The 27881-nt window shown below is 35.5% G+C and overlaps 1 protein-coding gene across 1 annotated transcript; it reads left to right on the plus strand.

The window, feature by feature from the left end:
* Window positions 1–27592, plus strand: LOC149799542 (zinc finger CCHC-type and RNA-binding motif-containing protein 1-like). The gene is made up of 8 exons (XM_089958887.1): window positions 1–51; window positions 6344–6520; window positions 14635–14824; window positions 16203–16314; window positions 19227–19334; window positions 22382–22491; window positions 24369–24453; window positions 25447–27592. The coding sequence occupies exons 3-8, from the start codon at window positions 14694–14696 to the stop codon at window positions 25585–25587; spliced, it is 687 nt and encodes a 228-aa protein (XP_089815013.1). The 5' UTR covers window positions 1–51; window positions 6344–6520; window positions 14635–14693; the 3' UTR covers window positions 25588–27592.
* The last annotated feature ends 289 nt before the right edge of the window (window positions 27593–27881 follow it).

The raw sequence follows: 27881 nt of genomic DNA on the forward strand, positions 1-27881 counted from the left end.
GGGGAGAGTACTCAAGATTCCTGCAAGAGATGCTTTACAGTCCGCAGTTGTGTAGGTCAAATGTTTTGTGGTACCTGGACGTTTCGCCCCATGGACGTTTCGGTCCAAGACATTTCGCCCCACTTCAATGGACATTTCGCCCCACATGGTACATGGACGTTTCGGCCCAGGACACTTCGCCCCACATTGATGGAAATATCGGACATTTATAGAAATTCATCAGCATTACACTACGTTCTTCATTTTACTTTAAAATGATCAAAAATGTAATTAAGTGTCCCTTGTGATCTGAATCCTTTGGTATTATTCTAAATAGTTAAAGAGACGGCCTGCTCCAGTCGGGAGAAGTACAATTAAATAAAGTATGCACCCTCACTCGAGTACAGCCTGTCTCAGTATAATGGTAATGCGAGAAACGAAACACATCATCAATCATACAAAACAATATGATTTATTTGTCGTTTAAATACAGTCCACCCTTTATTTGCCCAAATTCCAAATTAAATTTAAAATAAAAATCCCAATTTAAATTTAAAATAATAAAACAATGACAAATTATCATTGGATAGATTGTATCCAATAAGAAAATATAATAATAAAACTTGGATAATTTGATTTAGTGGCTGTCCCTTCCTCTAGCCATGGTCAACTTGAAATTATGGGGAGGGCTTTCGAGTAAGGTGACAAAAACCGGACTAGGATGAACATCCCTATAGATCACACTAGGGAAATACATAAATACCCCGGCAAAATTTTGGAAAATATACACATATAAAACAACATCATTTTTTTTATATAAGTAGGGGTGCATCTGTCTGGTGCCATAAAGAAAAAAATGTTCTGGCGTTCACTATTGTTCCCAGCAAGTGTTAATAGGACTTAATTACAGCCAGGTAACTTCTTTGATCTTCATATTTAAATAATCTACTAATGTGGTATCAAGGTAATTAAGCTGCAGCCAGGGTGAGTAAGTCGTGTAAGCTTTTATGACAAGGAAATTACAATTTAGCACAGATGTTATGGCGTTCACTAATAACAAAAACAATGACATATAAATAAACAACGTTTGATCTTAGTATATCAAAATCTGAGTTTTAGGATAAAATTATGATTCTTCAAGTGCATTGTCCGACAGATCGTTTGGGATAGAAGCTCGTGCACGTATCTGCATGGAAATTTATCAGTGGCTCTATGACTTGCAGTCTTTCCTTTTCTTGATACTAGTTGTTTTAATATCACGTAAATCAATAGATCGAACAATGTCCAGGAATCCAATGGGAGAGAATAGAAGAGGGTAAAGATTTTAAAGGGAGACTACTACATGTCAAAATTGGGAAAATACATTTTATTGAAATGGATGAGAGTGATGGGATTATGGGGCATGAAATTAAATCTTAACGGTAGGCCCCTAAAGTAAAATGAAGACAATGGTGTAATGCTTGTGAATTTCTAGAAATGTCCGATATTTCCATTGATGTGGGGCGAAATGTCCTGGGCCGAAACGTCCATGGGGCGAAACGTCCATATACCATGTGGGGCGAAATGTCCATTGAAATGGGGCGAAATGTCCATTGAAGTGGGGCGAAATGTCCTGGGCCGAAACGTCCATGGGGCGAAACGTCCATAATCCATGTTTTGTATTATTGAGTGAATTTCCCTATTGAAATCAGTGCCATGCTTTTCTTCTTATTCAGGCTTTTAATTATACTACCAAATATGCATGTGATTTAATATTTGTGAATAATAGCTGGACCTTCTCAGGTGCTCGACGCGAGCTTAATCAGTGTTCAAAAAAGCAATAACCTCAAGTAATACAATTTCGTGAGGTTTCCCGGATGACCCGTTCTGGCAAAGGACCCTGTCTCTCATACTGTAACGTAGTCCTAGATGTAAGACCTTATTACGCACTAACAGTTATCAGCGTCGAGGTCTTACATTATGGACTAACTATAATAAGAGAGAGAAGGTAATTACTTCCAAAAACTTCATTCTATGTCTGATCCTCAGTTTCCTTCTATTTCCGTCTTTGAAAGCACTCAACCACACTCTATGGCTTGTTTTACTCCTATGATATTTTCCTATTCAAGCTATCATTAATTTTTCTGCATTGCATCGAATTTAAGTTCTGAGCTCCGAAACGTACGAATTTAGCACGGGAACAGTTGTTTATGTGGTACAGTTTTGCACAATCTTTACCGTTTAGGACAATCAATCCACCTGTAAATGCATCTGTGCTGACTTGTGTGACAATCTCTGTTGTAGGATTTTGTCAGAGGCTTTGGAGAAATCCAAGATAGCCATATCAGCTTGAGTGACTTTTGTCCAAGTTTCTAGCAATGTCATCACTGTTCATGAGAAGGGGTGTTTTGCAGGACCATTTTGGACAAAAGTCCATGTAGATTTCATCCCATATGTTCTGGTTATCGAAATCGTCCATTACATTGGATACTTCAATGTGTTCCAGCATTTTGTATGCACTTGCAGTTGCAGAGCAATCATTTTCTGATTTTGATCAATCTCCTTTCATGAAGATGGGTATGACTTTAGCATTATTCAATCAGATGGTACCTCTGTTGTTTCAAGAGATTACTGACAGATTGTTGCAAGTATTGTTACTACTATTTCTGAAATATCTTTCAGGTGTTAAATTGGCATCTTTTCTGGATCACTTGCCTTTTTATAATTTATTGTTTTGGTGTATAATCCCACTCCTCTGGAAATATGGATCTTTGGAATTGATCCATATGGGGAGTAACCTTGAGATTTGTTGCATATCCTTCACTGTAAGAGATGAAATTATTCTTTCAACAAAACTTTTTCTTTAACTGTTTCCAGCACTAAGCCGTAACATTTAAAAATTCCTATGTTCATGGTTCCTATCTTCTAGATTTTTTATATTTTCAAACAGTGGTGAATGTCTTTGATATTTTTTTCCTGTCTGCATTGAGATTGTTCTTTTTTAATTTTGTATAAAGTATGTTGTTTTTTATTAGTTCTTTAATCAACTATTTATCTGGCTTACACTTTATTTTATTCTTTGGGAATGGCACCTTCAATCTATTCCAGTTGTCTACAACTGAATTATTGGCAGGATCAGATTTATAGATTTGTCCCAGAAAACTGACAAGTCAGTCTTTATTTTATTGTATTTAATTAAGCACCATTCTTTTGGGCTTTTTGGATCAAAAAGACCTAAGTACATGTAGTGTGTTTATAGCCAGTATATCGTGATCGCTCATCTCAAGATAACCCTGTCACGTAGGTGATCTGTTAAAGATTTTTTTTTGCTATATTCATTAACCAATAACAAAGTGATTTATGCCAGGTACCAAGGATAGGGCTTCAAATATCCCTCCATTTGATGTCTCTGTACAACATATAGGTATTTGTATACTTTGGGTTTTGGAAAGTGATGCTTGCAATTTGGTTAATGGCATCAGTATTAGTCAGAGTAAAAATGTAATAATTCTTCGCATTCATAATCTGGTCTCTACCACCTTTATTCATCATCTACATTGTATCTTCATGGAATACTTCATTCTTACATATTTATTCACTGGGAATGTTAATAAGAAGAATCTGAACATCAAGATAATTTACCTCAATGGTCTTGTGTAATGGGTCTACTGGAATAATTGATTTTCATATTATGGTGTTCACTCAACTAGGAGACACTGCATTCTGTTACCTTAATATAAAAGTTTTAAAGATTTTAATGTGAATGGCTTTGTAAAAGACTTACAGAATACTCTATTTACTCCCTGGTCTTATCATATTGACTTGGAATCTGTTATCTCTTTGTTAACTTTGAAAAAGTTTCATTTAACGTTACAGACAAACATAATCCAATAAAACTTGTACATAATAAATCATTACCTTATATGAACAGAGAACTAAAGAGAACTATATATGGTAAGCATATGATGCTTATAAAATACACTTTGTACACATCAAGCAGTACCTGTAAAAACTTGAAAGTATAGTATTTTGGTAAATAAATTAAAGAATAAGTCTCTGACAACACACTTTTTAGAAGGATGTGCTGGGGAACTTAACTTTTTGTCAGCTATGAAGGGTGAAGGGGTTCAGTCATTGGACCTTTACTGTTGGGCAAATTTTTTTTCATTAAATACGGCTCTTTAATTAACTATGTTGATGATAACACTTTTCCTCACCAGACTTTGATACTCATTGACACAACACATACAAAAGCCAACCAACCCTGAAAAGTTTCAAACAAACACTATATGTGGGTAAAAATAGATTCAGTATGAAGCCTGTCCTTAACATAAGCAGTGCAGGGAAGAAATAGTCAAACTGATAGGAACTGACATTGACTACCAACTGCAATTTTGATTCACATGCAAAATATATTTGTAGGTGAGCTTGTCTTGAAACATATTGGTCAGAAGTTCACTAGACTCAACAAACTGACAATCTAGCATACAGTTAGCCTATCCACTTTCAACTTCTGTCTCTTAGTCTGGCATTTCTGTAGTGACATGAATGCTACTAGACCTGAAGAAATACAAGAGCATGCTCTGAGATTTGTATGATAATTTTGCAAGCAGTTATCAAGTTCTTGCTTATGACAAAACTGCCAACTATGCAACTATGCAGATTTAGAACTACGTCTCTGGAGACTTTTGAAATTCTGAATACCATAAGTGTGCTGCCAAAAGTGTACATGTTTTAAACACAAATTGATATTCACATATTTTAGATGTCCCAAGAATTAAAACCGCAGTTAATGTCAAAAATCTTTTGGCTATGCAGTTGTCATTCAATAAAATGAGTTACCTAATCACTGTAGAGACCAATACAATTTTAATTCATTTAGATCAATAATTTTATCCTTGAATGGTAAAGACTGTAAAATTTACAGTCTTTACCATTCAAGGATAAAATTATTGATCTACTAAATGTAAATGTAAGGTCTGCAAATAATACCCACCCACCCACAAACTCTCATGCTTTGATGATGAGAGCTAATATCAGTGTTCCCATTGTCTTATGTACCATCAAGTGCCCTACTGGTATATCCTTTCTTTTTAAAGTAAGGCATAATCTGCATCTCTCTATGCTTTTAATTTGTTTTTGTCTGTTTTTTTCTCCAGCCTTTGCATCATCCTAACCGATGTTGTTTTTGTTTTTTTCTTCAGTTACGTTAACACTAAATTTACTTTTAACTTGTCTTTTTAAAATGCAACTTGTCTTTTTAAAATGCTTTGCTTGCTTATGTATATTTGATTTAATTTGTATTTGATTTAATTTATTTGTTTGTTTTTTGTTTTTAAATTTTTTTTATTCCATTACACGCTATTGTAAAGTTGTCTAGAATAGAGTTCAGTTTTTAAAATTTTTGATGTAAACAACTTTATAGAGACATTGTATCTAATGTTGACCTAGTTCCTGACCTTGATTCAGAATCAGTATAGGGTTCTTGTAAACAACTTGTTTTATTCTTATTTTAAATTCTTTCCCAGAGTAAAAATCATTGGTTTTAGTCAAGGCCATATGTGATGTTAGGCATGTTTAAAAAGCTTCTATGTTCTAGAAAGATAATAATGTGACCCTTATACAGGAATCTGCTTTATGTCTTAAATTAGTATGTAACTGTTTTCTACAGAGAACTTAGTCAATCAGGCTTTAAACCATTGACACTTCAAGGTATTTTGTTGTGACCAGTTTGAGTTGAAGTTTTTAATTTTTCTTCAAATTATTTGGATTCCAAGAGAATATTTTCCCCTGGAAATATTTGTGCTCTAAATTAATTCTTGGACAAGGACAGTTATCAAAATTTACAAAGAATTCAAACACTGGAATATTATTTTTTTGAGATTCAACAAAGAACTGTTGACACATCAGTATGACCCTGACCACAGCATATGTCATCGCCTTCCATTTTGGATTTCATCAGGATTCAAACTCAGTTTCATTAGGACTTTTTTTTACTAGGACTTCTATTTTTTATTCTTGGATTATTTTTAGATTTGATTTGTAGAACGATAAGTTCTTTTTCTCATTTTTATGTTGTTTTTCTAGGGAAATAAATTATTTGTTTAATTTTACAAAGCTTGTTGTCTTCACTCATTTTTTGTTACTGTTTTAAATAGCCTAAAATGCAAAACTTATCTTTTAAGTTAGACATTGTGTGTTTTGTCCCTTCTTATCTATTTATTATGCTATGTCTGTACGTCTTGCAGTTTTTTTTGGATTTAATATCATTATTGTTTTTTTATGTCATATCAGTACAAAGCTTATTAAAGCTTATAATGCATTGTTTTAAATCATACCAACTGAAACTAAATGTTATCTTATTTCATATTAATATTTGTTTCAGTTCCAAGGATCACAGCAGGGGACATGCGCAAGATCATGTTATACAAGCCCACTTGTTTATTCATGATACCGTGAAAATTTATCATCAGGAAGCTGACACATTTTGGTGGCATATTACTTGAGGAGTTGTTGCTTCTTGGGGTTGAGTTTGTGTTGCTATGTTCTGGAGTTCTAACTGGTAATGAATTAGCTTCACATGATGGGTCTGTCCCTTATCTATTATGTTTGTTGACTACCAGGACAACCCTAGATTATATCATGGGTCTGTCCCTTATCTGTTATGTTTGTTGACCACCAGGGCAACCCTTGATCACATCATGGGTCTGTCTCTTTTATGTTATGTTTGTTGATCCCCAGGACAACCCAGTTCACAATATGGGTCTGTCCTTTATCTGCTATACTGGCTGACCATCAGAACAATTATGTCACCCAATTATCACATAACTAATGAACAAACAACATGCAACCTAAAAATCTAGAAAGTTCAGGACTCGAGGTTGAGTACACTCAAAATTGAATACAATGAATGGTGGGTAGCTCAGGTGGGGTGGTCTGAAATAGTTTTTAAAATGCTAGCAACACTGTTTCGATTGGTACAAGTTGGTAGAAATAGCTTGTTATGTTCTCGCTAGTGACCACCAAAAATTGCCAAAAGTGATTGATTACTATAGTCAGAAATTATTTTCATTCAAAAGCCTTCATTTAGCAACTGGAAAAACTTATATTGTTTTTATTTCAGAAACCAGAATTTTAAAAAATTATGACATTTAGTCTTTGTTTGAAAAAAAATCCTAGTCATCAAATAAAAGTATGAATATACTTCTGTGAGCACTTAATTACTGTCAGATCTCAGAGCTCATCATCCTTACTGCACTGTCATGGATGAGTGACCAGCTCTTAGGTCTTCTCATTGTGACCACAGACTCTCCCATTCTGCACCACCAATCCACAACACACACACACACACTTAGCACACACACACACACACACACACACAGATTGTCCTCTTATCCTCAGTGGCAGGTAAAGCCTTGCCTACCAAATCCAGTGATCAATTGTATTAGAAATAGCAGTACAGCTAATGGGAGGACCTTCTTTGTCACTGCACGACTGGCTGCCATATGCACATCCTTCACTCCATCCAGATTAACAGGGTTTACTCCCTTTAGGAGTGATCTTCACCTTTATCATTAGGTGATAGGAACTGCATTTGAATCATGACAGATGTTTTTTTTTATAAGAGCACATTCTTCCTGTTATCTGGACTGTCATGTGTTTCTTAGAAGGCAAGAGAGAAGTCAATCCACAGTCCTCTGCCTTCTTTCTTCAACAAAATCCACATTCAAGTTTGAAACATTCCAGGTATGCTCAATTTCTGTTTTAATTTCTAATGTATAATAGCTGAGAAAATGGCAGCTGCTGTCTAACATACAAAAAAGTTAGACATGGGAGGCTTTTATCTCATAGTCCTTACATTCTAAAGACTGAGTGTGATCCGTTTGGACTTATACAAGTAGAAAAATTGGCTCCCTTCCCAGGCTATTCAGTAGCTTCCTAATGGTGCAGGCCATTCTATTTCACTGGATTTGTATGAGTGACATTGAAATTGTTTTTTGTATCTGTGCATAAACTATGTGGTAACCATATCCCATATCTCACATGAAATTCGAAGCTGCATCACGTACAGTAGGAGACCAAAGTCATGGCTAACTCCAGGGTATGCAAATCTCTCTTCCTTATACCTATATTAGGATAAGGTAACATATTTTAAAGGGGAAACAAATATTTTAAAGAAAAATATAATACAGGCACACCTGCTGAAGCCTATCCCACATTTACATCCCTGGAAAATCATGCACATCCACTGGTTACAAGGATTGTGCTAAGTCATGTCAAGCATGAGTCACTGTTGGTAGTGACTCATGATTGACACGACTTAGCACAATCCTTATAACTGAAAGGGGGACCACTCCAATAGGCTTCTACTTTGGCAAGTAGATGACCTTTTAACTTGGAAGGAATAGGTGTAATCTTGACTTAACCATATTACTGAATAAACAGTTTAAATTAAAATTGGTTTGTCAGATTAACTGTCTGATTTTTTTTGTATATAAATAAATCAGTATGATTTCAGATTTTTAGTGTTACTGTTCAGTTTTTACTTATTTTTTTACTTATTATTGTTCCCCCTGCGGGTCCGGGGTTGTAGAATTGGCCCGACGTGCCTCGCTACGTGTCGTAAAAGGCGACTAAGTAGAGGCAACTTGTTTGCCGTGGGTTGCGTCCCGTGTCGGGGGAGGAAAGGATCCTGGTAGTTGAGCAGAGGCTTTCCATGCAATACACTACTTTGGCCTCTGCTTCTCTTAGACGGGTGGTCGGGATGGGCCCGGTTCCGACAAATCGGCTGGTCATGCCGAGCCCTAGGAAGTCTTTATTTACTCTCTCACCTTCTTTATCTGTCTCCTTGTATCTCTCTTGATACCACCGTTGCCCCTATATTCTCTTCCTTTATCTTTCCCTTTTCCAAGTCTTAGAAGACTTCCTAGAAGGCGGTGGTTTAACGGGTCATTCGGGGTATAATTTTACCAACCTTAGAAAATTGGCGACTTCAGGGTCAATCAAAGGTAATTTTATCAACTGAGTATGGCATCTGTGTATCCCTGGCACTTGAAAAGTGTCCCCTTGTTGAGCTCCTTGGTGGGTGGGGAGCACGGGTGCTGAATTTTAATTAAGCCAAAATGGAAAACTCCAAAAAAATCAAAATAAAAGATCGAAACCCTTATCAGAGTCTGACGACGAACCATGCAGTGTGGAGTCATTTCCACGCTTCATGGTCATACAGTCCAAAGATGCCACAAAACCGCTTGCCGCACTATCTCCATTTGTCATCGAAAAGACTATCACTGGATCGATTGGCACACCTAAAAGTGTTAAAAAGTTGAAATCGGGTTGTCTTCTTATTGAGTGTGAGCGACGAGGTCAATCAGACAATATCAGGAAAATGAAAACGTTGTTTGATATCCCAGTGACCTCATTCGCTCACACCACACTGAATACGTCCAAAGGCGTGATTCGCTGTCGTGACTTGGCTGGAGTCACCGACGCTGATATCATCGAAGGAATGTAAGGTGAAGGTGTCACTGCAGTCCGACGAATACGTATTAGACGTAATAACAATCTGCAGGACACCAACACCATTGTACTCACCTTCAACAGGCCAACTGTACCCAAAGTGGTAAAAGTTGGCTTTTTGCAAGTAAAGGTAGAGATTTACATTCCCAACCCCCTTTGGTGTTATAAGTGTCAAAAATACGGCCATCACGAAGACACTGCTCCAAGAGCCAAATATGTGGCCGATGCAGAGACAATGCTCATCAGGAATCTGATTGTAGAGCAACTCCGCATTGTGTCAACTGCGGGAAAGAGCACCACGCAAATTCCAAGGATTGTGATACCTGGAAACATGAGAAGGAAATTCAGAGGGTGAAATACACAAATAATATTCCCTATCCAGAAGCCAGAAAACTTGTACAGGCAAAAACAGCCCATCCTGGCCAATCCTTCTCCACTGTAGTGAAGAGCAATCCTAAAACAACGAAGGACGCTCAAACACAAACAGAAGCACCCAATTCAACACCAAATTCAAACACCCCCATTACCAAGCACAGAAAAACACGGCATCTACTCAGACTACATTTAATAATACCCAACCACCGAAATCACCAAAAAGTAAAAAATCTCACGGAAACAGACAACAAAAGGGGTCAGATGACCCCATCAAACTATATAACAGGTTTGGAGACATTGAGAGCATGGATGCAGAAGAATCTGCTCTATGCGCTCAAGGTAGCTCCAGACCTAACAACAAAAAATTCACCCCCGTACTTCCTCCAGAGAAATAACCAAACAAATTCCCTCTGCAAAAGGCCTAACCTAGCTCCACAATTTTTAATTTAAATTTATAATGAAAAACACTATCATACAATGGAATTGTCGAGGACTTAAAGCAAATTACAATGATATTCTCCTGCTTTTAAACGAACATGATCTGCAGTACTATGCCTTCAAGAAACATTCTTGAAAGATACGGACAATATCACATTTAAAAACTACTCCCTGTTTAACACCTGCTCTCCAAATGTTGATAGGGCATCAGGAGGAGTTTCTGTTATTGTGAACAACAGAGCTCCTCATAGCTTCATTCATTTAAATACCAATTTATAAGCCATTGCTGTAAGCGTCACTCTACATCGAGTGATTACATTTTGCTCTATTTATTTACCACCAAACACTAACCTAGTACCAAACGAACTCGACAATCTTGTTCAACAGCTTCCCGCACCCTTTGTTTTACTCGGGGATTTTAATGCCCATAACCTTTTATGGGGATCAAATCATATAAATGACAGAGGTCACAAAGTTGAAGACTTTATTTCTAAACACGATCTGTGTCTATATAATACCAAAACACCTACATATTTACACCCAGGCACGGGTACATACACATGCATCGATTTGACAATTTGTTCTCCTTCGCTGCTTTTGGACTATGAATGGAAGGTCGCTGATGACCTTCACAGCAGCGATCACTTCCCAATCTCCCTTGTAAATCATAACTCTACAATTGATGAAGTAATTCCACAATGGAATTTAAAGAAGGCCGACTGGGCCAAGTTCGAAGCACTCTGTAAAACTAGGCTGAATGAGGATACAGTTTTCAATGTTAACGACCCCATTCAGCATTTTACATCTATTTTAACAGACATTGCAGAAGAATCTATCCCCAAGTCCTCAACAAACTGTAAAAGAACCCTAAAACCTTGGCTCACTAAGGAATGTAAGGAAGCCATACGGCAACGCCGAGAAGCCTTGAAAAAATTTAACAATCATCCGACGCCTGAGAATTTAAGTAAATATCGTATTCTCTGGGCCAAAGCTCGCTGCACAATCAAAGAAAGTAAACGAGCATCATGGATGAAATATGTTTCCTCTTTAAACTCTCGTTCCTCAATTAAGAAAGTTTGGGACACGATCCGCAAAATAAACGGAAAGAGAAAACACAATTCTTTCCAACATCTGAAACTGAACAATATCAATTTTAGCTCAAAACATGACATAGCAAATGTTCTTGCTGATACATTCTCTAAAAATTCCTCATCTAATTATTCCGAAGCCTTCCAAATATTGAAAACTCAAAAAGAAAAGTCACATTTAAAATTCACATCCAACAACTCGGAAAGCTACAACCAAATGTTTTCACTATCGGAACTTATGGAGGCTTTAGACAAGGCCCATGATACTTCCGCTGGGCCTGACAAAATACATTACCAGTTTTTAAAACATCTTCCAGAATCATCTTTAACATCTCTTTTGAAACTCTTCAATGATTTATGGATTACTGGTAACCTACCTAAAATATGGAAAGAAGCAACAGTAATACCAGTTCCCAAACCCGGTAAAGATAGCGAAGATCCTACCAACTATTGACCTATTGCACTCACAAGCTGCATGTGCAAAACAATGGAACGAATGATCAATTCTAGGCTTGTTTGGTACCTGGAAACCAACAATTGAAAATCTCATTTCCAAAGTGGCTTTCGTTATGGACGGAGCACCAACTATCATCTGATTAGACTAGAAACATTCATTTGCGATGCATTTATCAAGAAAGAACATTTAGTAGCGGTTTTCTTTGATTTAGAAAAGGCCTATGACACAACATGGAAGTACGGGATACTAAAAGACCTGCACGATCTAGGTCTAAAAGGCCGTCTGCCCTCTTTCATATCCAACTTCCTCTCCGACAGAGAATTCAATGTACAAGTGGGCTCTACTCTCTCAGATGTGCACAAGCAAGAGATGGGTGTGCCCCAGGGCAGTAATTTATCTGTGACACTTTTCAATATCAAAATTAATAACATCACCAAGTGTTTGACTCCTGGTGTGGATTGCTCACTATATGTTGATGATTTTCTCATATGTTATCGGTCAAAGCACATGCATACAATTGAAAGACAACTACAGCAAAATATCAACAAGATTCAAAATTGGGCTAGTACGAACGGCTTCAAATTCTCGAAATCAAAAATGGTATGCATGCATTTCTGTCAATTACGACGACACCACGAAGAACCTAAACTCACGCTGGATGGAACACCTATTCCAGTTGTAGAGGAAACAAAATTTTTGGGTATATCTTTGACAAAAAACTGACTTTTATTCCACACCTAAAAAACTTGAAAGCCAAATGCTTAAAAGCACTTGACCTACTTAAAGTAGTAGCGCAGACTGACTGGGGTGCTGATAGAAAAGTCATCCTGAATTTATATAGAACGTTTATTCGCTCTAAACCAGACTATGGTTGCGTTGTGTATGGTTCAGCCCGAAAGTCATATCTTAAAATGCTTGATCCAATTCATCACCAGGGAATAAGACTGGCTCTGGGAGCATATAAAACATACCCATGTGAAAGCCTTCTAGCTGAGGCAAATGAACCACCGTTATCGCATCGTAGAGAAATGCTTTCTGCACAGTATGCTCTCAAATTAAAATCAAACCCTCTGAATCCTGCTTTTTCGGCTGTTTTTCAACCCAAATACAAAACTTTATACGAAAATAAACCAAACACCATACCTTCCTTTGGCATTAGAATATCATCCAGCCTTGACACTACAAATATAGATCTTTCTAAAATTCAGAAAACGTCCATCTCCAAAACACCACCCTGGCTAATTAAACAACCAAAAGTACGTTTTACACTAAACGATGGAAAAAAATCCTAAACAAACCCTTCTATCTTCCACAACTCTTATCATGAACTCCTCACCAAATTTAAAAACTACACCAGAATTTACACTGATGGATCAAAGGATGAGGAAAAGGCTGCTGCAGCCTTTGTTTGTGGAAATCACACAACGCAAGTTTGCTTACCAAATGGAGCATCAATTTTTACAGCTGAAATCAGAGCAATAGACCTTGCTCTGCAACATATAGAAAAGAACCATATTTTAAACAGTATCATCTTCTCCGACTCGCTATCAGTACTCCAGTCACTACACAATAGAAAACTGGAGAACCCATTATTGAAAAACATACTGATCAAAAATACCGAGCTGAGTGTCTCCCACAATATAATATACTGTTGGTTACCTAGCCACATTGGTATTAAAGGTAACGAAAAAGCAGATCGCGCTGCTAAAATGGCCCTTACTCAAGAACCATCTGATTTTAAAATACCATATACTGATTTTAAACCTTGTATCAGAAAGTTCTTTTGTCAGAAGTGGCAGGCATCATGGAATGATGCCGTGAATAACAAACTTCATGCAATCAAGCCAACTCTAGGAGAATGGACTCCTTCCTACAGAACCATTTGTACGGAGGAGGTAGTCATTGCAAGAATCCGAATTGGTCATACTTATATCACCCACACCCACATACTAAAAGGAGAAGACCCACCAGAGTGTGTTTCTTGCAATGAACCATTCACTGTCAAGCACTTTATGATAGAGTGCTTTGACCTACAACCTACGCGCGATCGTTATTACATTGTGCATGACATGAAAGAACTTTTTGATAATATAAACATCACTCGTATTATAGAGTTCTTGAAAGCCGTAAATATTTACTCTAAACTCTGACTTTTATGCTATCACCTTGTGCAGTTTTATGCAATATATATACCGTCCCATTTTAATACCTTTTCATCTTTTTTCATTAACATACAACAGTTACATCTCCCGTTGATCGGGAAGCTTTATTTTGCACCGTTACCATCTTACTGTTTTTAATTTCAACCATTTGTTCTTTTATATCGCTGGTCGATATAGGACCTTTTATAAGTTTTAAAAGATTATACAAATAACACTTTGGCGCTAAATAGCCTAACAGTGCTGATGCGCCGTTAAAAATCAATCAATCAATCAATCAATCAACTTATTATTGTTTTCTCTAATTTCCTGCAAAATTATTCCTGTAATTTAATTTACAATTCTCAGAAAAAGTTTTTGTACATAAATTTCTTGCAATCAAAACATTTTACTTGACATAGAATGGTGTCTCGTGGTGGACAATATAAACGTTTTTTTCTGACTGAAAAATGTATAGTCTATTCCAGCTAAGATTGCTTTTCAGTTAGAGTCTATATCCAATGTAAAAAAAATTTATCACATGTTTAAAAACTGTATTACATTATTATATATATATATATATATATATATATATATATATATATATATATATATATATATAAACGATAAATCTGTTCATTCCATTGGTATTTTTACATTTCAGAGATGATCAACTGATACAACCATTCTATATCTGAATCTGTCTTTGTTCAAACCTTGACCATGAGTGGACGTCCAGGAGGGAGTGGTGGACTGGCTCCAAGCAAGAGCACAATCTATGTTTCCAACTTACCATTCTCCTTGACTAACAATGATTTGCATCAGATATTTACTAAATATGGAACAGTTGTTAAGTACGCTACTGCCTGTAACTTAATTGAGTTTTGTATAGATGCACAAAAATTACTAATATCAGTGAATGAAAAAACACATTTACAGTCGGCACATTGCATTGTGTACACTAGGCAAATATCTGTGTCAACATTTTTATTAAAATCATTATGTAATTCGTGTTTTTTTTCCCATAAATTTGGCATGTGCTACCATTGCAATGCACTTAAATGTCAGTAGGTTTTGTAAGCATTAAAGTTTTGCGATGACATTGTTAGTCATTTTACAGTACATGTCGTCGTTGCTTTGTGGTTAGAGGGACTAGTGAAAGATAAGGTGCAGGTTAGAACTGAGGTCAGCTTGCATGGTGTGTCCTTCAGCATGACTTTTTACTCCATTTGCCTCTGTAATAAATACCCTGCTTGTTTTTCTGTGACATAAAACAATAAATCAAGCTTAACATTTTTATGGTATCACAGATGTTGGACTACTTAAAGTATTTTCATTTGAGTCAACTGGTGCATCATAGATGTTTGACTTAAAAGTTTCTCTGTATTTATGTTATGTATGTACTGTAAAGTGAGGAACACTTTAGAACTTTCTGCTAGAACATGTTTTTGGAAATAATATTTTTTTTACATTTGTTTTGGAAAGTAGCCAACAAAATAGAAGTGGCCTAATAGTTTTCAACTCTAACATGTTGATTAGTATTTTTAAGGAACATCAAAGTGAAAATTAAAATTCGTCAAAGTAATTGAAAAGAATCATTATTCTTTAAATCTACATGAATGCTTTGAAGGTAAATTTAATGGGAGGGAAATAATTCAGCTCTGTAAAAAATTTGATAACAATTTTTAAATTATGCATCCCAGGTTATAAAGAAAATTAAGTAGAACTGCAAGGCATTGAACAAAATCCCAAAGTTCCCAAATGATGAACAACAGAAACTTTTCTGTCAGCAGAAAACATAAATTGTGGCAGTTTTGCATTCCACTACAATGACAGCAAAAGGAGGATATTGATTTTTATCTCTACATTAAAACATGCGTACATCCATTCTGACTTGGTTTTCATTTATTGGAATAGCGCTAAAACTATTTGAGGAAGACCCATACAGTTCAACATATTTCATCAGGTTTAGATTTGTACTCATCTACACAATTTGTTTTTCTTTGTGTTTTTTAACTCCTAACTTTTTGTGTAAAAACCTTGTTGGCTTGAACAAACAAAATCCATTTTGAATTATTTTAGTCTGCAGAGCAGTCTATTGGCAACATTATATTTTGTTGGTTTTTAAGTTCTATACCAACTTTTGTATACTTCCTAGCATTTAAATAACTAAAATTAAAGTTAATTTTTAATCAATAATTTTAAAATACTTTTCTTTGTAATTTCTTTCAGGGTAACCGTAATGAGGGACAAGGTGACCAGGAAGAGTAAGGGCGTGGCATTTGTCCTCTACTTGGAAAGAGACTCAGCATACAAAGCTGTTAGGGCTTTGAATAACACAAAGGTATGTCGGCCCATCACAGTAAATATAGAGATGTCAAGTCCTCATTCATTTGTTCATTTGTTTGTTCATCCATTCATTCATTCATTGTTTGTCTTCACATCATCTGTCTTTCTATTGATCAACAACTGTCCATTTGACCAAATGAAAAAGCATTTGAGATGAACCTTTCATAGACCAACATTAATTAAGTTGATATTACCACATTGGATTTCAGTCCAAACATGAGTTTTTCGTCAGTTATCTTACAATTTGGTATGGGGGGAAAAAAGTCTGAAATTTATTTTCTAAGGCAGTGGGCACTAGGTTTTTGCCTTCAGAATAGCCAGGTTTTTTGTTCCTTTTTTTTTTAATATATGCATCAATCAGTCTACCTGTGACAATGGTGATATCGTCAGGGTTTTGGTTCAAGTGTTTACCTCACATGGCCATAAACTATATCACTATGTCTGTTGTGTATCAATCACCTGTCATGTGTCCATCAACAACTGCTATTTTAGACTTCTCAAGATACACTATACCAAGTTGTTTTTTTTATTGGCACAGAGCATCCTGGCATAAAGTGCTTTAGATTTGTACAGTGATGCCAATCCACCTTCAGATATGGCCACAATTACTAAAAATAGAAAAACCTTTGAACAACTTTGTCTGAGAAAACGACTCAAAAGAATTTAACCAGAATTGACACAGAACAAATGATATCAGTCCTCCATCAAATATGGCACCTATTACTAAAAATAGAAAAGCTTTAAACTACTTCTTCCCAAATGTCACTCAACTGATATTGACCAAATTTTACAGAAAGCATATTGGCTTGAAGGGTTTGCAAATTGTTATCTCACATGGCTGTAAGGCCTTACAAACTTATGTTATGACCATGTGTCCATCATAAATTGCCTGTCCATCATGTGTCAGTCAACATTTGCTTGTTACCATGCTGTAGGCTATGTAGTTTTTGCCCATTTTTGATCAAACTTGAATGTAGATTTATATGATCAGTATCATGTGAGCTCAATCATGAGCATGATTTATGCATATCGATGAGATAGTGTTGCATTTAATTTGCTGAGCTTCTTAATACTGTTGAGATCAAATTTCTTATCTCATTTTAATTAAACTTGGAATGTGTACTTATATTATAAATATCTTGAGTAATTTGATAATGAGTGAGATCCAGTCAAATTAATAATATTTTGCACTTGATTGGCTTAGCTTGTTACCACTCTTGAGATAAATTTCTGATCCGATTTTAATTAAACCTGGACTATAAGTTCGATAATGAGTGAGATCTACACACAATAATAAGATTATTTTGAAATTGATTGACTTAGCTTGTTACCACTGATGAGCCCGTATTTCAGATTTAGTGTTAATAAAACTTGGAATATATACTTATATCCTCAGTATCACAGATGAATTCAGTAATGAACAAGATATAGCTAATAATGAGATGATCTTACTTCTGGTGGTGTGGGCTAGCTACTGTCAAAAAGCCATATTGTTCAACTAATTTTGATGAGTTTTAGAATATGAGTGATATCCAAAAATATTAATGAGGTGATTTTTCATCTGATTGGCTGAGTTTTTTATCACTCTGGAGGTCATATTTCTGATCAGATTTTGATAAAACTTTGAATATAGGCCTATATGATCAAGATCTCACATTAATTTGATAATGCCTAAGATCCACAAATGCTAATGAGATGACCTTGCACAGTTTGGAAAAACATGTTATGATTCAATACGTTGTTCTGTTGATCTGAAATAGTTCTGAAATAAATGCATAATTTAAATAATGTTTCTTGCTTTTAAAATGGGGGGTGTGTGTCTAAATTAAAGCAAAAGTGGAGAGGTTTGAAATGTTACTTACTGTTGAGAACTACAGGTTTTGGGCCTTTAGACTTGCTCCATTTGCAAAAACTATGAAACCTGAGAGGGTTAATTTTCATACTTGAACTGTAGTATTGGGAGATTCTACTCTTTCATATTCATGCAGCCCCACCCATACTCTGACCCTCAGGCAAGGTCAGGGTCATTTAAAAATTCTAGTTAAATTTTTGGGTAAAGTGTTTCTATATGTGCCAAGCTCAGGTAGATAAAGCTGTCATACTTTGACTATATAATTGGAAAACTACCCTTTCATAACCAGTCAATATTCATGTTATTTTGAGTCTCTTTTAAGTTTTCAGTCAAAGCTTTACGGAGAGAATAGCTAACAAGCATGGGCTGTAAAATCATTAAGCACCTTTTTCATTTTCATACACTGTTGTCCTCTCAGTGACCCTTGGACTAGGTCAAGATCATTTGCAAGTAAAAGCATATTGTCATCAAGCAGGGAGTGGGTAAGACATTATTCCTTGAATTTCTTGCTTGTATGTTGTATAATTTTGTCACAGAGATTCATGATTAAAAATCAAGTTGGGCTGGATTTGAGTTTCATAGAAGTTTATCACCAGTGAATGCAATTTATATTTATTTTTGTCACAAGATTCTGGTTTGAGAAATGTATAATTGTTTTGTGTGTGTGTGTGATTAGGATTTTTAACATAGCTTTAACAGTTTTTCAGTCATATTGATACAATGTCTGCGGTGTGGTAGTTTATAGTGATGTCTAGCACTGGGGCATCATGCCACAGACATATAGCATGATGTCCCACCCAGTCACATTATCCTGACACTAGGCTGACCAGTCCTAACACTAACCCCTTAATGCTGAGCGCCCAGCAAGGCAGCTGTTAGTACCATTTTTGTAAGTCTTTGGTATGACTCGGCTTGGGTTCGAACCCATGACCTCCCGCTTCCAAGGTGGATGCTCTAACCACTAGGCCACCGGAGCAGTGTGTAATTGTTTTGTAAATACTTAAATTATTAGTTATTCATTAGTCCATATTGAAAAGTTTTTGAAATTTGTTTAGATGTTTGAGAGGACCATAAAATGCAGCATGGCTAAAGACAATGGAAGAGCCCCAGAGTTCATTCGCAGAAAGGAGTACAAAGACAAGACTAGATGCTACGAATGTGGGGTTTGTATATTAAATGTAACTCGATAGTTATAAATTGAAACCTTAATACTCAGTTTTCATACTAATATATACCTTCCTTTTTTATAATAACTTTTTTAGATGTCTTGGAAAAGATCGCATTTTTGTGTTTTGGTATTTATAATCTTATCATCATTGTTGCATTCTGTCAAAAGTCACATTTGTTACTGTGCGTATTTCTGTTCTCATTCTCATTATTTTCGTGTTATAATTTACTTCTCTTCAGTGTCCACTCATTCAAACGGTCTGAAGTACTCCTTCTCTGAACTGGTTGACATGGTAGGCACTGTTTATATAAAATTCCAAGATTTTTTTATTTTAAAAAAAAACCATTGTACATATTAATTATTAGTCATTTTTGTCATTAAGGATTGCAATCCCTCCATGCTTATGGCATAGTGTCCATTCTATTTGACCAAAATTACAATTTGTATTTCTAAAAATAATCACAAACGTCATGGTCTTGCTAAAAGTAATAACCAAAATATGCTTTTTAGGCCAGTTTTATATCAAGATAATTAACTCAGATTTGGGTAAATGGTTAAACCAAATAATAGTTATCTCCCTTTGATATTGTTACACTAATTTCAAGTTTTCAAACAATGGTAGATGATGCTTTTAAAAAGACATCACAGTAATTCTTTAAATATGGGTTTTTCTCTCTCCAGTGGGTAACTTACATGCATACAAGATATGCATTAAACAAAATAAGCAGCTTAATTTCAGCCTAACTTTTGAGGACAAAATGTGTTTTTTTCCAAGATAGGCTTAATTGTTTGTGCCTTTTAACTTTTCTTTTATTCCACCTCCTTTTTTCTTCTTCAAAAGACATAATTAACGTGATAATATAAAGGAGGCCAGCTTTTAATTCAGTGCAACAATACAACAAATACTTCCGTAAGTCAGTTATCAAAACACAGCACTTAATTTGGTTCTCAGAGATATGCTCGCGGACATAACTGTTACTGTAGATTGATGCATTTTACATTTAATTACAAGAGGACACAGTGCACTTATGACAATTACACTTAAAATGAACTAAAAGATGGAACTAGAACACAAATTTCAGTTGATAAAAAAATTATTTAATTTGTATTTATTTATTAAAGTACTGCCTCCACTCGGTGTAAGTGACATTTTCATTGATTGAAATTTCTTTACATATCGTTAATTGTGGTGTATTAGGAATGTCGTTTGGAAAGAAAATGTCAAAAATTGTAGGAGTTATTTTTTAATTTTATATTTCATAGTATTGATTAAAATTTCCAGGTCCTATCTACTGTTTTCAACGATAAAACGAGCGATACATCAGAGTTTCCGTTACCAATTTTGATCGTGATTTTCTTCAAGTTCAACAAATAGGGATAATTTTTTTTGGTATATTCGGGTTTAAAAAATGGGATCCATGCCTGACACCGCGTTATAAGCAGGTTTGCAAGTTATCAGGGCACGAGTTATCGAGGGAGTGGTGTACTTGGCATGAGTAATTAGGACATTAGGACAGTTCTTTCTTTGATATGCTCACTCATTTCTTTTATCTTTATGTTTATGTCACAGTCATATTTTGGTTTAAAAAAATTATTTGCTTGTATTTTCTAAACCTCTTGATAGATTTTCTTTATACATGGAATTACTCATTTTGAACCTTAGACAATTGATTCTACAACATTCTGGTACACCCATTTTACCTTGAGGTAAAAATCATTTACAATTTGCATTGAAGTTTTTATTAGTTTTTTTTTAATCTGCCCATATTTCGTCAACCTGTCTCATCATATTTGTTATAACTCATTAAGAAGTTAAGACAAATCATTCAATGGATGCTTGCCTGCCTTTTGACCATATGGTCAAGGTTTCAGAGGGTTTTGGCCACAATTTTTTATTATGCTTATATTCCTTAACCACTGGATGGATTTTGTACATACTTGTGAATTAATATAAATCTGAGGCAATTCATTCTGCAACATTCTTGCTTTCCCCCTTGATCTTGGGGTCAAGGTCATGGTCACAGAAAATTTATGTGAATGTTTTAGTCAAATTTTTTTCATTTGTTCTTATTTCCAAAACCCTTTGATGGATTGTCTTTATAGTTTTGATGAATTATTATGAAGTAAAAGCAATTCATTCTGCAAAATGCTTTCTCAAGCTTTTGACTTTGTGGTCAGTATCACACATTTTACAGCATGCTTTGATTGTAGGCTCAACATGCAGCACCTGGCCTTCTTGTTGAATAATTTAATGTTTTAATGACCCTGAAACATTTTAACAAATCAGATGTGCACATCCAGTCAAGTAGTAATTGATAATCAGGTTTAGACAACCATCCTCTATCCGAGTGGTTCCGAACCGTTTTTGGCTGCAACCCTAGAAAATAGTTTTTCTGAGCCTCACAACCACCATTTCCATATTTTGATAAGTTTTGCCGCTCTCAAAAAAATCCTGGTGACTCTCCTGAATGTCTTCATGACCCTGATTTGGGTGTTGGGAACCACTGCTCTATCCAATGAGGGACCAATCTGGTATGACTTACACTATGACAAGCAAAAGACCTTTTAGCATTTCCGTTAAAATATTCCTAAAGGCATTGTGAACATCTTTTCCAGCTAAGGAGGACTGAATTTGTGAGGTAGTGGAAATATTCCTAACATTATGAGGTTGCAAATATTATCAAGGAAACATAATTTATGATTTATTGAATAATGGAAATCGCAGTTTTTTAAGTGTAAATGATGAAGTTTAACTAAAGGTCTACATCAGTTTTAACAGTTCAATCCATCTGCTGAATTGTGGATTTGGATTCTATAGCATTGTAGCCACGTTTAATAATGACAACTTTCTTATACAGTTTAATATTTATAATATAATTTGTTTGGTTCTCACCTTACAAAATAAAACTGCCAAATATCAGAATATAAGTTTGAATGTATATTTTATGCCTGTTCATAATGAGGTTTTCTTTTGTAACAATTACATACCATCTGGATTTGGAGATTCACTGTAAACTTATTAGATCAATTTTTTTTTGGCAGGAAGAAGGCCACCTGAGCTACGGTTGTCCAAAAAACATACTTGGAGAGAGAGAACCACCACCAAAGAAAGAAAAGAAGAGAAAAAGGAAACAGAATGGAGAATTCTATGAGTTAGTGTGATAGTCTTATTTTATAAAGCTACTTGCCTTTCCAAAATAAACATAAAATGGTACTAGAAATGGCAAAACTATCCCCCAGACCATTCTTGGACTGTGACACAAGGGGTCATAACCCAAAATCTGGTACATTGTTGTTGTTCTAGGGTTTAACGCCATTTTTCAGCACAAGATAGGCTATACATGGCGGCCAGTATAACTGGTGGAGGAAGAACCCTGGAAAAACCAGGGAAGAACCACTGAATCATGAGAAGCTACTGGCAGGCTTTCCCACATACCCATGCTAGCCAAGCCTTGGACTTGAACCCATGCAGATAGAGATGAGATGGCAGTGATCCATAATGGTGAGCGCTTTAGTCAACTCAGCCACTCGGGTCCCCAAATCTGGTACCTATAACTACATGTATCTTGTTTGGTACAAGAGTTACAAAAGATTTCACTGACATTGTACTTGTTATTTTGACCGTTGACCTGAGGTTATGGATGACTAAAAAATGTGGGGATAAATATTTGCCATTTCTTTGTTGAGTCACCTTAGTGGATATTCCATACAAATCCATGTTGTTTGGTGGTTTTGTTCTTGTTTGTTGCGGGGTTTAATGCCATTTTTCAGCAGACGATAGGCTATGCATGGCAGCTAGTATTAATGATAGAGGAAGAACCTGGGAAAACCCCAGGAAGAACCACAGACCCAATAGAAGATACTGGCAAGCTTTCTCACATACCCACATTGGCTGAATCCTAGACTCAAACCCATGCTGACAGAGGTAAGATGGCAATGATTTGTAACTGAGAGCACTTTAGACCACTCTGCCACTTGGGGCCCCTGTTTGGTGGTAAGATCCATTCAGTAGTGTGATGCACCCAGTGCTAGACATCACTTTAAACTGCCACACTGCAGACATCATAGCGATATGACTAAAATTGTTAATGCTGCATAAAAAAAAAAAAAAACGTAAACCACATGAACCATTCAGTTGTGCTGGAAAAAGATGTATGGCTTTGTTTATAATGATATCTTGGCAAGCAGTGCAAACCCTGTAATGATTGCAACAATTTTGGATTGGCCATAAAAGTTTAAGATTTAGATCTTGTCATTGGAGGCTTTCTCTTATTTGATAGCTAGGGTTTGTCAATCCTTGTTTTCTCTCTGACACATGATTGTGTAAATCTCTGATAAAATGTATGATTCTATCCTTCAGAATGAACAAGTGCATGAAAATCATGAAAAGATAGTTTGTCATGAGCCTAACAAAACCTTCAACATTAATTATTTTTTGTTGTTGTTGTAGGATTTAACGTCATTTTTCAGCACACGATAGGCTATACATGGCAGCCAGTATTAATGGTGGAGGAAGAACCCGGAAAATCCCAGGAAAGAACCACCGACCCTCGAGAAGCTACTGGAAAGCTTTCTCACATACCCACATTGGCCGAATCTGAGACTCAAACCTACGCAGACAGAGGTGAGATGGCAGTGATCCGGAATGGAGAGCTCTTTAGACCACTCAGCCACTCAGGGCCCCAATTATTTGTTAAATAGCTCCAACTGATCATGTTGGTTCTGTGCCAGAATCAAATATTGTCTAAGCTGCGGTTTATGTTTGCGCAATGATATGTGTAGGATGCATCACCCTTGTGAAAGAGTGTAGTCACAAATGCATTAATATCACAAAGTAATTTTGTTAAACTTGTATGCACTGTTTTAGAATGGGTTTTTTTTTGTTTAAATGTTAATCATATCCTTGAGAGCAATGTTGAAATTATTCAACTTGTCATACTTTTCAGAATTCATTCAGTTAGATGGCATGTTATAGTCATGAGTTAAATAAACTTGTTTCAAATTTTTTGGATCTTTTCAAATTTTTTAGTTCCGAAGAGGAGGACAGTAGGTCAGAAGAAGACAAGGGAGATAACCCTAAATTGGACAGTCTTGCTGCTGCTATTAATTATCAGGTAAATGGAAACATCACTGATAATAATTTTGTAGCATATTTCCAGATATTAAAGAGGAAGATATTGATTTCCAAAGTTATTAATATTTTGAAAACTGTTAATTTCTTCCTTATTACTTTATTAGCAATGTATTGTATTTTGCATTTTTTAAAAGAAAGTTAACCTTTATTCTAAAATATAGCTTGTGTGCATATATTTCCTTTGTATTTTTATTTTTAACCAACATGTTCTGTCAATCACTAAAATTATCGTTTATTTTCTAATTACCCTTTATATGCACCATTAACATACCTGGTTGATCATGAACCTTCATATATATTATCCTCACCATCTCTTTTTTCTCTTTGTCTGTATATTTCTGACTGATAATGAACCATTTTTTAAAATGTATTTCATTTATCATATAACCTTTTTTGTGGCACTATATAGCCATACAGTGCTGGTGCACTATAAAACTAGGATCATTCAATCAATAATTTTGCACTTGTCCTGCCATGAGATGAAACAAATTAGGCATGTTTTCGGAAGAGGGCAAATTTTTTAGCTGAATTGGGTAAATTATTTATTGAACATTGATCACATTTTTGAAATACTAAGTCTCAGAATAATTGATTTTATAATCAACCACGGGCAGTTGTTGTAAGAAAAAGTTTACAATAAACCACTTGCAAAGATTTGATACTTTGTTAGCTTACCTGGCTGTAATACCATGTGAGTTTCTGGCATCTATTGCCTTTTATATGTTTATCAACAATTGCTATTTTAAACTTCATATATATAAAAATCACTGGACCCATTTTTACCAAATGTGGCATAGAGCATCATAGATTGAAGGGCTTTCAAATTTGTGTAAATTATGCTTATCTGCCATCACATCCACATGTTGCCCAGGAGTTGTATAATGCATTTTCAGTTTTATGACTGAACCAGATAAGCAATATTGGTCCGTTTTTGGTGTCTTGTTTTATATGCACAGTTTTGCTTAACTTTTAGCACCAGAAGATGGAGGAAGAGGTCATTTCAAGATATAGGGACCCAGGTTTGTTTACAATCGCTGACTCAGAGGAGCCAAAGAGGAAGAAGTACAAAAAAGATGCTTATTTCAGTGATGAAGAGGAACTGGATGATGCTTAGAATATAAATATCAGTTCTTGGTGAAATTTATGTACGGACATCTCACGCTGTAAGGAAATTGAAAATTCTTAAAAATGAAAAATCATATTTTAGAGTCTCTCGATCTCACTGAAATTTTGTATGTCCTGTGAATGTTGATATTTTTATGTGATGAAAATTCCACAATTCTACAAATTCAGGACAGATTCAGTGAATAATGGATTTGTTACAAAATAGGCCTTTTGTACATACAATTTAATGTAATTGTATCTTCCATTTTAAATTTGCTAAAATCTTATGATTGGCTAACATCTTGTGATTTACAGCTTGTGAAGATAGCATATACGGTGTACATTATATAAAGACACAATATTATAGACATTTTCTCTATTCCAACCACACCAACAACAAAGTTATGAAAGTTCAATATTTTTTTTAACTCACCAGGACATGGAATCCTTAGCACAGGTTGTCCAAATTGACAATATTCAAGCTTGAAGGTCTGTCTGATTTATACGGATATTCCCATCAAATATTGATGTCAGTACAAAGAAACAGAAAACATTACTCAAATTTGTCTCCAAAAATTGCTCAGCAGAATTTTACCAACTTTGACATAAAGTTTCCAGGCATTAAGGTTTTTGGATAATAGATAAATAATGTTGATGTGGTATGGAATGTATGGATGAGGATATTAAAACAGCAGAAACCTTGAAGAATTTTGTTAACATATAAATTAGCAGCAGTGGAGGAAATTTCTGCAGAAGTCATTTTACTGACATAGATTTCTTTGCCAACTTCTGTTGCATTTGGCCATTATGCAGAGGTCGGTCAGGTGAGATATTATACCATGACCACTTGGGCCTCTTGTTTTTATTTGAATGAGTTTAACATTTGTGTAAAGACAGTTTCATGACTACAGTGCAAGATGCAATACATGTTTGCCTTGGTAGCTTTGGATCCTAAATATACACATGTACAAATTGAGTGGAATCCTGTAATGATGGATTTTGACTACTGGATTAACATGGATTAATGGATTATCAGGAATATAAAACTAACTTTCAGAGCCTGTAAATGATGTCAACAACAACGTTGAGAAAGCTACATTGTCATGGAATTAATCGTGCATGTGATAATTTCTAACATTAAAATGCTGTATGTGTGCATACTATTTTAACTGAAGGAACTAAAATGTCAAAGATATTCCTTGGAAAATAAGTCATCATCTTCACATACATAGACTCTATGCAGCACCCTGTGACCAAATGAACAAGATATGATTTTTTCCAATGCAGTGCTGTAGTTAAGTTTCTTTGGAGCATTGGTGTAAAGCAGATATTCCTAAACCCAAACTTTAAGTTAAAGCCCATATTAAGAAGATGCATAAGAGAGATGCTTTACCAAAAAATAGCATTCCAAAAATAATGACAACTTATACTGCAACCACCCCTTGCTTCTCAGAAACCAGTGTGTTTCAGAATTGTACATTTAATAATACAGAACAGTGTGCAGAAGAATTGGACGCTTTTTACTCCAGACCAGTGTGCTGAAGAATTGGACGCTTTTTACTCCAGACCAGTGTGCTCAAGAATTGGACGCTTTTTACTCCAGACCAGTGTGCTGAAGAATTGGACACTTTTTACTCCAGACCAGTGTGCTGAAAAATTGGACACTTTTTACTCCAGACCAGTGTGCTGAAGAATTGGACATTCTTACAACACACTAGTGTGCTGAAGAATTGGACATTATTTCAACACACCAGTGTGCTGAAGAATTGGATACTTTTTACAGCAGACCAGTTTGATGAAGTATTGGACACATTTTGCTCAGCCACAATGAAGTTAAGCTTTTATGCTCATCTTTACTGTATTCAGCCTGGAAGTATAGGAGCAATACTTACAGTGATGATGATTTAGCTGTATTTTGCTTCCACGTAACATGCCATCATATGATTCACAAAATAGTTATATTTTCTTCCTGTTGCAGTGTATATGTGACTGTGTACAAGAAGCAAGTTGCTGTATTTTAATCTTGTTGTTTTTTTTCTTCTTTTCTGATCTTTACATTTAAAATAAGTTTTTCATTGCCCAAAAGTTATATAAAGTGGTATAGGAAGTGGGAGCAGGGGAACTACATGATTGTGATGCTGATTATAGGTCTGTCTTTAACAGGTGTCTTCCTCTGTTTTATCCCATTGGTCAGGGAATATAAGAATGGGTTCTGTCTGCACATCAGTCTGTCTGTCCAACCATGAGTCCATCCAGCCATCACACTTTTGACTCCAGAGCATAACTCCAAACCATTCACGATAT

The sequence above is a fragment of the Sinohyriopsis cumingii genome, chromosome 5 (genome assembly GCF_028554795.1).
Source record: "Sinohyriopsis cumingii isolate HCF-2022 chromosome 5, ASM2855479v2, whole genome shotgun sequence".
Classification (NCBI taxonomy): domain Eukaryota; kingdom Metazoa; phylum Mollusca; class Bivalvia; order Unionida; family Unionidae; genus Sinohyriopsis; species Sinohyriopsis cumingii.